This window comes from Hypanus sabinus, chromosome 26, assembly GCF_030144855.1.
Source record: "Hypanus sabinus isolate sHypSab1 chromosome 26, sHypSab1.hap1, whole genome shotgun sequence".
Lineage (NCBI taxonomy): Eukaryota > Metazoa > Chordata > Chondrichthyes > Myliobatiformes > Dasyatidae > Hypanus > Hypanus sabinus.
This window is the reverse complement of record NC_082731.1, coordinates 32333665-32345886: the sequence shown is the minus strand read 5'-3', so window position 1 is coordinate 32345886 and position 12222 is coordinate 32333665. Positions and strand designations below refer to the sequence as shown.

Sequence of the window (12222 nt, the reverse complement as noted above, 5' to 3'; positions counted from 1 at the left end):
CTGCTATAGGGAGTTAACGTTTAGGTCGAGTTAATGTTTCAGGTTGATAATCTTTCAGTTAATTTTAAAATTCAACTTTGGTAGCATAGTGCTTTACACATCGCTTCACCGTGCCAGTGACCTGGGTTCAATTCCCTCTGCTGCCTGTAAGGAGTTTGTACGTTCTCCTCGTGACCGTGTGGATTTCCTCCCACAGTCCAAAAGCGACCAGTTGTTAGGTTAGCTGTTCATTGCAAGTTATCCTGTCATTAGGCTAGGATTAATTTCGGGATTTAAATTCAGCCAGAAGGGCCTATTCTCCCTTATATGTCAATAATAAATAAAATATATATATTATGAACATTCTGCAGAAGTAAATTTGTCAATTTTAAATTACCATATACGTCATATTTTAGAATTGTAAAAAATAAAAATTCTTTTTGCTTCACTTTGTTTTCTCTGTGTAGAAAATATATCAGTTTCAAAGACAGGCTAGTACAGTGAGGGTGAGGGATGCGTATTCAGCTGCCAGTTGACGGGAGCGGTCACTTGTCTAATTGAGATGTAATGACGTATCCTTGCGTTGCTTTAACCCAATAGCAAGTTTACTTGGGTTTCAGTGTACATCAGAAACATTGTTTTTGTAATTTGTTCCAGTAAAAGTCTTAAATTTGTCCAAAAAGGTTGAATTTTAGAACAAGACCATGTAGAATGTAAAAAAGTACCAGTTTCCTGGTTACATCGGAAACACTGATCCAATAAATTTGGATTTAATTTATTTATTTTTTGTGGTGTAATATATAATTGATGTAGAAAATTATACTGCACTAATCTTAACTGAACATTTATTGTATTTGTCATACTATCAAGACATAATCTTGACCAATTTATTTCTTCGATTTTAATATTACAGGAACAAATTACAGGAACACAACTTCCTCATAATCCAACACTACTCTTATTAGGTGATATTGAAGGGATAAAACCGAAACTCAAACTAAATAAATACCAGAAAGAATTCATAAAAATTGCACTGGCAGTAGCCAAAAAAGCTATTGCAGTTACTTGGAAATCGGATACATATTTAAGTATAGATTCTTGGAAGAAAGAAATCTATGGCTGTATTCCATTAGAAAAAATTACTTATAATTTAAGAGATAAATATGAAACATTTCTGAAAATTTGGAGCCCTTATTTACAAAAGACAGGACTAAATATATAGATGCTCTGAAGGTGAAACAATTGGTTATTTGGGGAAATAAATAAATATATATATTAAAGTTATTATGAACTCCATGGAGCATGTGGGGATCTACCAACAACCAGGCACTCCTTCTTTCTTTCTTTTTTTTTCTCTTTTTTTCTCTTTTTTTCTATAGGATAGTTAGGGAGGAGGGGTTAAGGGGAGGGGGAAGGGTTATATACATATCTTTTTTTTCATATTTCACTCTGTAATTACTTAAAAATGCAATAAAATAAAGTTTTCAAAAAAAAAAGAAACATTGTTTTTCTAATTCCCCTCAGCAAACTGGAAATGGACCATCTCTACGTGTCATACGCTGATATCATGGCAAAGGTAAGTACAGCCATTTGTTCTAATAAGCATTTGGAACAATTTCATCAGCTACAGTTGTAGAGTCATACGGCAAAGAAATGGGCCCTTCCGCCCAACTAAAGCATACTGACCAAGATCTAAATAGTCCCATTTGCTATATCCCTCCAAACCTTGCCTAACCATGTATCTCTACAACTACTTTTAAAATGTTGTTTATATGCTTGCATCAATCACTTCTGTTAGCAGCTTAATCCATGTACTGACTATGCTATGTGTGGGAAAAGTTGGCCCTCAAGCTCCTATTAAAGCTCTTCCCTTCTCACCTATGTCCTCAAGTTCTCGATTCCCCAACCTAGGGAAAAACCTGTTCACTTTGAAGAACCTGATTTTATACACCCTGTGCTCCAATGCAAGAAGTTCCAACAATCCTTCAAGTCCTGCCAACATCCTTCTAAGACCATAAGATATAGGAGCAGAATTAGGCCATTTGGCCCATCAAGTCTGCTCCACCATTTCATTATGGCTGATCCATTTCCCTCTCAAACCCATTCTCCTGGCTTCTCTCCATAACCTTTCATGTCCCCAGAAATCAAGAACCTATCAATCTCTACCTTAAATACAGCCAATGGCTCGGACCCCACAATCGCCTGTGGCAATGAATTGCCCAGAGTCACCAGCCTCTGGCTAAAGAAATTCTGCCTCATCTCCGTTCTAAACCGCCCTTTCTCTGTTCTGAGGCTCTGCCTTCCCGTCCCAGACTCCCTGAACATTCAACTTTTGATAGGTTTCGATAAGAATCCGCTCCGCCCAACCATTCTAAATTCCAGCAAGTACAGGCCCAGAGCCATCATTTGCAGCTCACATGATAATCTTTTAATTCTCGTGAACCTCCTTTGAACCCTCTCCAATGTCAGCAGACACTTTCTTAGATGAAGGGGCCAAAACTGCTCACACCAGTGCTTTATAAAACCTCGGCATTACATCCTTGATTTTATATTCTGGTCCTCTTGAAATGAATGCTAAATCTGCCCTGTGCAATTTCCACCTTAATGGCAGCTTTCTTATAGCAGGGTGGGCAAAACTGAACACTGTATTCCACATGTAGTCCCACCAATGTCTTGTACGTGCAGCCCCCGTGCTCCTGACTGATGAAGGATAGAACACCAAAGCTGCCTTCACCAACCCATCCACTGCGACTCCACTTTCAGGGAACTTGTACTGCTGGGTCCCACTGCTCTACGATACACCCCGGCACCGTACAGTTCACTGTGGAAGTCCTACCCTCGTTTGGCTTCCCAAACATACAGTGTCTGAATTCACTATCTGCCATTCCTCGACCTAGCTGCCCACTGATCAAGATCCATCTGTAAATCCTGACAGCCATCTTCACTGTCGATGATGCTGCCTATTTCAGTGTCATCCGCAAAACTACTAAACGTGCCCTGTACGTTCTCATCCAAGTCATTGATTGATGAATCTAGTGCCGAGCCCTGGGGATCACCACCAGTCCAAAGCCATTGGCCTCCAGTAATATGTAATCTTAAAAGATCAAAGTTTATTGTCATTTGCATCTTTTGTCATTGATACTCCTTTGCCACACTGGAAATTCAAATTTATCCAAATTATATTTTGCTTACTATAGCCTGTTTTTGTCCCTCAAATAATCTGCAAGATTCCAGCTTGTGATGTCTGATGACTAATCTGAATTCTCAAGGTTTCAAATCATATTGATGATGGGACAGGACTCCTCGATACCTTCTGCCATCTCGAATTTTTTATTGCATCACGGTCATTTATAATTCCAGAAAAGAGTGTATTAGAGACACAATCAGCCGATATACAGTTGAATGGGGTACAGCTGCTGAAGAAGAAACACCTCGAAGCCCTTTTCTCATGCAGTTATCCTCTTCTCGATGTGATTGTCTCTTTGTTTATATCAGAGTACTGAATTTCTGGGACTTTTTAAAAAAAAAACTAAAGACACTATTTAACCATAGCAAGGGCATTGTAGAATATTGTTACATGTTGTACCCTGAGGCCACTGTTTACAAGATTATGAGAGGCATAGATAGGGTGGATAGACAGTACCTGTTTCCCAGGGCACCAATAGCAAACACCAGAGGACATTTGTACAAAATTAAGGGAGGGAAGTTTAAGGGAGACATCAGGGGTAAGTTTTTTACAGAGAGGGTTGTGAGTGCTTGGAATGATTTGCCAGGGATAGTGGTGGAGGCTAAAATATTAGGGGTATTTAAGAGCCTCTGGACAGACAGACAGACATACTTTATTGATCCTGGGGGAAAGTGGGTTTTGTTACAGCCGCACCAACCAAGAATAGTGTAGAAATATAGCAATATAAAACCATAAATAATTAAATAATAATAAGTTAATCATGCCAAGTGGAAACCAGTCCAGGACCAGCCTAATGGCTCAGGGTGTCTGACACTCCGAGAGAGGAGTTGTAAAGTTTGATGGCCACAGGTAGGAATGATTTCCTATGACGCTCAGTGTTGCACCTGGGTGGAATGAGTCTCTGGCTGAATGTACTCCTGTGCCTAACCAGTACATTATGGAGTGGATGGGAGACATTGTCCAAGATGGCTTGCAACTTGGTCAGCATCCTCTTTTCAGACACCACCGTCAGACAGGCACATGGATGAAAGAAAAATGGAGGGTTATGAGTAGTGTGGGTTTAGAACATTTTTTAAGGATTATATGGGTCGGCACAACATGGAGGGCTGAAGGGCCTGTACTGTGCTGTAGTGTTCTGTGGTTCTGTGGTTTTACTTTGTTGGGTTAAAGTTAATGTCGCTGAATGGAGCTTATCTGTTGCTTTCAGAGTTGTCACATTAAAGAAGAAGGTGAAGAGGAGGAAAATGAAGAGGATGCTGAACTTAGCTTTGAAGTAAGTCTGTAATGAACCACAAAGGGTCTCAAACAAAATAAGCTATTAATTCCACTCAGGGAACTGAACATTTGGATCCCGTCACACTGACTGCTGCACGCTGCTCCCTCTAAACTGCAGCAGAGTGCGGCAATGCGGGAATCGAATGCTCCCGTGCAAATATTCTTTGTTGCCGCACGGCTGGAATTTTCTTCAATGCAATGTTTTATTAAAGCGCTGCGCAGTTTTCAGGCCTTTCCTGCTCGGAGCAAAGGTTGGTCTGCACAGCTGTAAAGAAGAAACATTGCCGGAGTGTTGCCCCCAAATATTAAATTTGTATTGGAAAGAGATCTATCCTCCAACCACATTTCATTGGTTCTCGCAAGCTATGCTATGTTTAAACTTAGAAAGAATTAGAAGTATTATATATGATCCTTCTATTAAATTTGAAAAGACTTGGAGGCCATTTATTCAATACTTCCACATAATGTAATTTGACCTTTTCCAAACCTATTTCTTCTTTTCTTCTTGTTCTATACATGTAAGAAGATCGGAGTTGATGACATTTATGGTTCTTTTTCTTTTTTTTAGATATTATAAACAGCCCATACTTCTTTTTCTTCTCTTTTTTTTAGTTATTGGTTAGTTTTGGATAGATTAGGTTTTTTTGGGTGGGTATATATATCTTTTTTTCTTTTTTTTCTATTTGTTATTCCATTTTCTTTTGCTCTGTGTACACCATATTTGTATTTTGTACAATTTTGGGAGGCTTAATTCCCTTGTATCAATTGAGTATATATTCATTTATGTAAACTATTAACAATGTAATCCCAATAATTGTGTATTAATATTTGCTATTTTAATATGTTGATATTAATAAAAAGATTGAGAAAGAAAGAATATTAAGTTTGTACAGTTCCATTATAAAATCAGGTAAGTTAATGTCCGCTGTAAGTTGCTACTGATCTCTGTGTGCATGCTCACAAATAAATGACTCAAATTAGCCAAGCACAAGCTGCGTTACATCTTCATGCTGGTGTTAATTTTAGTTATGCACCTATACGAGGACTAGAAGTTGCATAGCCACAGATACAAAACTGACTTTAACTTTCCTGGATTAACAATGCTCAGATTCACTCTATGGTTTGGCCTTCGGTGCATTGGTCTTCATCGACCGTGGGGTTGAGCTTAAGAGCCGAGAGATAATGTTAGAGCTACGTAGGGCCCTGGTCAGACCCCACTTGGAGTTCTGTGATCAGTTCAGGTCACCTCACTGCAGGAAGGGTGTGGAAACCATAGAAAGGGTGCAGAGGAGATTTACAAGGATGTTACCTGGATTGGGGAGCATGCCTTATGAGAATAGGCTGAGTGAACTCAGCCTTTTCTCCCTGTTGAGACAGAGAATGAGAGGTGACCCAATAGAGGTGTATAAAATGATGAGAGACATTGATTGTGTGGATAGTCAGAGGCTTTTTCCCAGGGCTGAAATGGCTAACACAAGATGGCACAGTTTTAAAATGCTTGGAATTAGGTACAGAGGAGATGTCAGGAGAAAGTTTTTTATGCAGAGAGTGGTGAGTGCGTGGAATGGGCTGCCAGCGGCAGTGATGGAGGCGGATACAGTAGGGTCTTTTAAGAGACTTCTGGATAGGTACATGGAGCTTAGAAAAATAGATGGCTGTGGGTAACCCTAGGTAATTTCTGAAGGAAGTACATGTTCGGCACAGCATTGTGGGCCGAAGGGCCTGTATTGTGCTGTAAGTTTTCTATGTTTCTAATTTAACCTTTTCTCCCTTACTGAATAGTTATATAACACTTGTAATTTTGTATGATTAATTTCTGACAAACTGCTGCTGAAGCTATAGTAGCCAATTGGAAACGCCTTCGGAAAATCATCCACTCAAACAATGTTTGTTCTAAATTATTTTCTTGGAGATTCTAGATGCTGCTCTCAAAACCAGTATTTAAAATCTGTCCATAGATGGCTGGACTTTCATATGTTGAAAGATTGGAGCAACTGGGCTTGTATACACTGGAATTTAGAAGGATGAGAGGGGATCTGATTGAAACATATAAGATTATTAAGGGATTGGTCATGCTAGAGGCAGGAAACGTTCCCGATGTTGAGGGAGTCCAGAACCAGAGGCTACAGTTTAAGAATAAGGGGTAGGCCATTTAGAACGGAGTTCAGAAAAAAACTTTTTCACCCAGAGAGTGGTGGATCTATGGAAGGCAGGAACAGGGTACTGATTGTGGATGATCAGCAATGATCACATTGAATGGTGGTGCTGGCTCGAAGGGCCAAGTGACCTACTCCTGCACCCATTGTCTATTGTCATAACTGTCCTTTAAAAGCTGAACCATTTGCTGGAATCGCAGCACTTCTGTTGCTCGGTGAGAATTCCAAGATTTTGACCCAGCAACAATGATGGAACGACAAGTGAGCCACATTTCTTCTTGCAAAGACATGGCTCCAGGACAGCATCCCCCACACCGTCAATCTTCAAGCCATGTCACTCCGGGACTTGTGCTAAAATTGCTTCGTGCTATCAGAACTACACGTTCTGTATGTGACTCTTTGTGCTGTGTTTTGCACCTTAGCCCCAGAGGAACAATGTTTTCTTTAGCGGTATACATGTAGGTGGTTGAATGACAATTAAACTTGAACTTGAAATGCCTGGACTTCCTGTTGCTCAGTAAGAATTCCAAGATTTCAATCCAGCATCGATAATGGAACAGCAAGGTGTTTCTGGCAGGGGAGGGAATTCACATTTAGAGGAATAAAGACAAAAGGGGTTGTTTGATCCTGGAGTGTGTTTTTCACTGAGAAATTCTTCCAGGCAATTGAAAGATATTTTGTCATGTAGTTAAAAAGGTGCTGGAAATATCTCAGCAGGTCAAGTCACATCTGTGATAAAAGAAGCAGGGCAAGCATTTCAGGGTAAAGATCACTCCTTTCCCATAGTTGTGACCTAACTCACTAAGAGTTTCTAGCATTTACTGCTTTTTTTGTTTTAGATTTTTTTTTAATTTATTTTCACGTGACTGGTCAGATCAGGTTCTGGTCAACAGACACCACTGACCTTATGCTTTTTGCATGGAGGATCAGAGATCTTCATCATTTGAGGATTTACAAATGATACTGCACAGAGTTAGCAGTAAACGTATTTACAATGAACCAAGGGTATAGATGATGATGGCTGCACATAGCATAATGTCCTGAGGAACTCCTGTAGCCATATCCCACAGCTGTCATATTTGGTCTCTAGAAACCACGATCATCTTCTTTCACGCACCCTTTGACAAGAAGGTGGAGACTTTTCTCGCCCTGGTTTCCCGTTGCTGTTAGTTTTAATGTGGCTCCTCAAAGCCAGTCACCTCTCACCTTAGACCTTCAGACAGAATTAGGCTATTCAGCCCATTGAGCCTGCTCTGCTATTCCATCATCCCTCTCGCTCTATTCTTCTGCCTTCTCCCCGAAACCTTTGACGCCCTTACTAACCTATCAACTTTTCCACTTTAAATATACCCAGTGACATGGCCACCACGGCCACCTAGGGCAATGAATTACGCAGATTCACCACCCCTCTGGCTAAGTGAACTCCTCTTCATCTCTGTTCTAAAGAGAAGCCCTAAGGTTGTTCCCATTCCTCAGGTCCTGAGCTTCCCCACTTTCCACATTTTAATCAAGGTTGTACTGAGGTCAAGTATCAAGTAACATTGGCAGAGACAGTGAGCAGGTTGTTGGCGAGTTGACTGAGGAGAGTATATTTCTTATATAATTCTTTATTTTTTATTATTGTTGAATGTTGTTGTTTTGTTGTTGCATGTCACACCACAGTAAATTCCTAATACATGTTAATGTATATGCGAATACAGTTGATCCTTGACACTGTTAACAATGGCTTACATCACCTCTGATTACTGGGAATATTCCTATTATTGTGTAATAGCCTGCTTTGCTTCGTCCTGCCTTCTGTAAATAGGGCCTGGTTTAGTTTCCATGTCTTCTGGTAAATTCCACCTTGGTAAATGTACTCAGACAGTAGGGCAATAAACTCCAATCTGCCAACACCATTCTCACTGCACACACTGAGCTTTCAAACAGAGTAGTCAGCAGAAGAGTGTTTTTGACATCTGCTTATTTCTGATTATTGGGAATCGGTAGCACTAGTCTAAAAAGTGTTGCAACACACACAAAATGCTGGTGGAACGCAGCAGGCCAGGCAGCATCTATAGGGAGAAGCGCTGTCGACGTTTCGGGCCAAGAGCCGATTTCCTTTCAGTTAGTCCTGACGAAGGGTCTCGGCCCGAAACGTCGACAGCACTTCTCCCTAAAGATGCTGCCTGGCCTGCTGCGTTCCACCAGCATTTTGTGTGTGTTGCTTGAATTTCCAGCATCTGCAGATTTCCTCGTGTTTGCTTCTGAAAAGTATTCATGGCCTAGAAGTTCATTCTCAGCTCCTAGTTCTAAGTGTACTAGGTAATAACTGCAGCACAACGCCTCAGAAATTTACCCGTATTTTCAGCACTATTTGGCCACAAAATGAATTGTGGAAGACAAGCATGCCAGCAGTTCAGTTATCTGTTTAATAGTTCCATTTTATGCCAGAGATCGTATACGGTATACCACCTGAAATCCTTACTCTTCGCAGATATCCACAAAACAGAGAGGAAAAGAAACAAAAGAACAAATGATGGGAAAAACGTTAGAACCCCGAAGCCCCCCTCTCCCCACGCACAAGCAACAGCAAAGCATCAGCCATCCCCACCACTTGTTCCAGCAAAGGGCATCAGCCCTCACAGCACCAACCAACCAGTTTCAAGCCCCCAGATACTGTTGTCTATAGACCGTCCCGACATCTCAACAAGCCCTCTCTCTCTCTCACATAGTCCGCAGCATGACTTGTTTCAAGTTTCCCCAACCTGAGAGTCAGCAGACTCTCTCTCACCATCAAGGGAGAGCAATCACTCTAGATCAGATGATGTCTCGATGTTACGGTCTCCCGCAACGCTTCAGTCAGCGACATCAGCGGGGTATCGGGTCACCCACACGGCCACGCCCCGAGGGCACATGCCTTCCAAGCCACTCCTGAAGATCCTGAAGCGCAGGCCTGCTCGGCAAGCTGCCAGGAGTGAGAACCTCCTGAAGATTGTCGGACAATCTCCGTGAAGATTGTCGTTTGAGCGCAGCCGTAGATCACGGACTCCAACAGGGCGCCAACCGCCTTGAAAACATGGAAGAAGACATGAGGACAGAAGATTTAAACTGTTAATGGAGGGAGTACAGACTTACAGCTGCCAGTGTTCAGACCTGGACAATAATTTCATCTTTATAGGAAGGATGTGGAAGCTTGGAGAGGAGATATATCATAAAGTTGCTTGGATTAAAGAGCATGTCTTACAAAGAAAGATTGAGTGAACCAGGGTTTTTTTTTTGGAACAAAGGAGGATGAGAGATGACTTGATAGAGGCATACAAGATAATAAACATTTGTTGATCCTGCTTACAGTTACTGTTTTTTAGACTTGCTTAGTATGGCTACAGGAAGAAGACTCTGAGGGCCATAGATTTAAGGTGATTGGAGGGGATGTCAGAGCTGAGTTGTTTATACAGAGAGTGGTGGGTGCATGGAATGCCCTACCAGCAGTGGTTTTAGAGGCAGATATATTAGGGACATTTAAGAAACTCTTATATAGGCACATGAGTGATAGAATAATGGAGATCAATGTAGGAGGGAAGAGTTAGATTGATTGTAGAGTAGTTTATAAGGTCGGCACAACATCGTGGGCCAAAGAGCCTGAACTGTGCTTTAGTGTCCTATGTGCTATCATATTTAAAAAGTGCTGGTGTGACCTTCTACTTGTATTAAAGGAAGACACCCAGGATGAACGTATAGTGATTATGTCCATATGAGGTATGGGAACAAGGAGAGTTATTTTTTAAAGTAGAAATTAACCTGTCAGAAGTGGGCTGCTAATACTGGTTTCTGTAATCTGGAACCAGATCAGACTCGTTCACTGAAAAGACGAACGAGGTCTCTGTCACATATTGTAAAATATAATTTCAATTATGAATGGCCCGTTGTGTGTCCATGATCATTAGTCTGTGCTAATGAAGATCCCAAACGTGCAGCAACATATGTATTGCATCTCATTTCTATTTCTGACAGCTTGCTCTATGGAAATTGGCTGCCATACTTTCTCTAATAAAGTTGGTACTCATTTGCAAAGTACTTCTCTGATGCTTTCTCTTTTTTTTCTGTATCTTCTTAGGAAAAGGAGATGGAGAAACAAAGACTTCTATACCAGCAATCCAGACTACATAGCCGTGGTTCTGCTGAGATGGTTCTACAGATGATTAGTGCATGCAAGGGTATGAATTTTATAAAATAACTACTTCTCAGTTTCATCAATGTAAAGTTATCAATTGTAGTAAACTATGTATATCTGTCTAGACACGCCCCTTTGCTGACTGCTCCTGTGGCTCCCCCCACAGACCCCTGTATAAAGGCGATTGGGGCACTGCTCCTCCCTCAGTCTCCGAGATGTCGTGCTCCCCTTTTCACTGTTAATAAAAGCCTATCATTCACTTCCAGTCTTCTAGAGTTATTGATGGTGCATCATCAATACAATGTAATGTATAGCCCCTGCAGACGCAGTACTTTCCCTATTTCTGTTAGACAGATAACAATTGTAGAGTTCTGGCCATTAACTTGAGCGAGGTTTTGCTAGTCTAGCTTTCGGAGTTCAGTATATGGGTCTTTGGGATTTAAGGGAAGAAGCAGAGGAAATGGGAGTCAGAAACCCAGGGGCAGCAGTGGTTGCAGAGTAATACTATTGTGCAATCAAGGGAGATTTCCTCAGATGAAGGTAACTCATTTTTTGCACATGTTAAGTGTCCTTGGTTTTGATAGTGCTGGCCATCTCAGGGAAGGAGGCTTGCAGAAGTACCCATGTTTTAATATCTGTAGCAGGGGGATTTGAAATAACATTCTCGATTGCCCTTGTTTGCGTAGAGCGGACATCCACTCAGCTATACCTTCTTCCTACCATTTTGAACTCTCCTTGGTAGTTTCTTGCAAATTTTAATAATATAACAACATAATGGAATTCCAAAGGGTCATGAGGATTTAAAACTCTCATTTAACTCGACAGAAAATAAGAAACTAGAACTCGGAGTATGGTGGGTGTGTGGTAGGGACACAGGCTTCTCACCTTTGTAAAGTTGCAGATGATTTGCCAAGGCTGTTCTTCTCCATTTCACAGGTGAGCCTGGTATAATGGTTTCCTCGACTCTAAAGCTGGGTATTTCCATCCTGAATGGTGGTAATGCTGATGTCCAACAGGTAGAAAATTATACATTATTATTGCTGCCTTATACAATATTTTATGTATGTTCATATCATGTCTATTGTTATAAAACCCAAACAGTTATGTGAGGGTGATTTGTAACATAGTGTGGTGCGATACCATGGTGGAAGTGATTGGACAGTATTCAAGGCTGGGTTAACAATCCACAGATAAAACAATTCAGAGTTCAGTTTCCATTTTAGCCACTGGACTATTCAGACTCAGCTAATCCGGTAAATCTAGAACAAATGTAAAACTCCATCTTAGGTGTTCTGCTGAGGCAGGGAAATACTTGTGATTTACACTCCATAGCCACATTTTTAGGTACCTCCTGTGTCTAATAAACTGGCCACTGAGTGTATGTTCGTGGTCTTCTGCAGCTATAGCCCAACCACTTCAAGGTGAACGTTGAGCATTCAGAGATGCTCTCCTGCACACCTCTGTTGTGAAGC

At 41.1% G+C, this 12222-nt stretch overlaps 1 protein-coding gene across 1 annotated transcript in view; it reads left to right on the top strand.

Moving 5' to 3' along the window:
- Nucleotides 1-12222, top strand: part of LOC132381739 (ryanodine receptor 1-like) — a 500293-nt gene that overhangs the window by 384631 nt on the left and 103440 nt on the right. The window contains exons 78-81 of the mRNA XM_059951310.1: nucleotides 1504-1555; nucleotides 4374-4439; nucleotides 10694-10793; nucleotides 11687-11766. Of these exons, the coding sequence (XP_059807293.1) occupies nucleotides 1504-1555; nucleotides 4374-4439; nucleotides 10694-10793; nucleotides 11687-11766 (298 nt within the window). The remainder of the gene's footprint in view (nucleotides 1-1503; nucleotides 1556-4373; nucleotides 4440-10693; nucleotides 10794-11686; nucleotides 11767-12222) is intronic.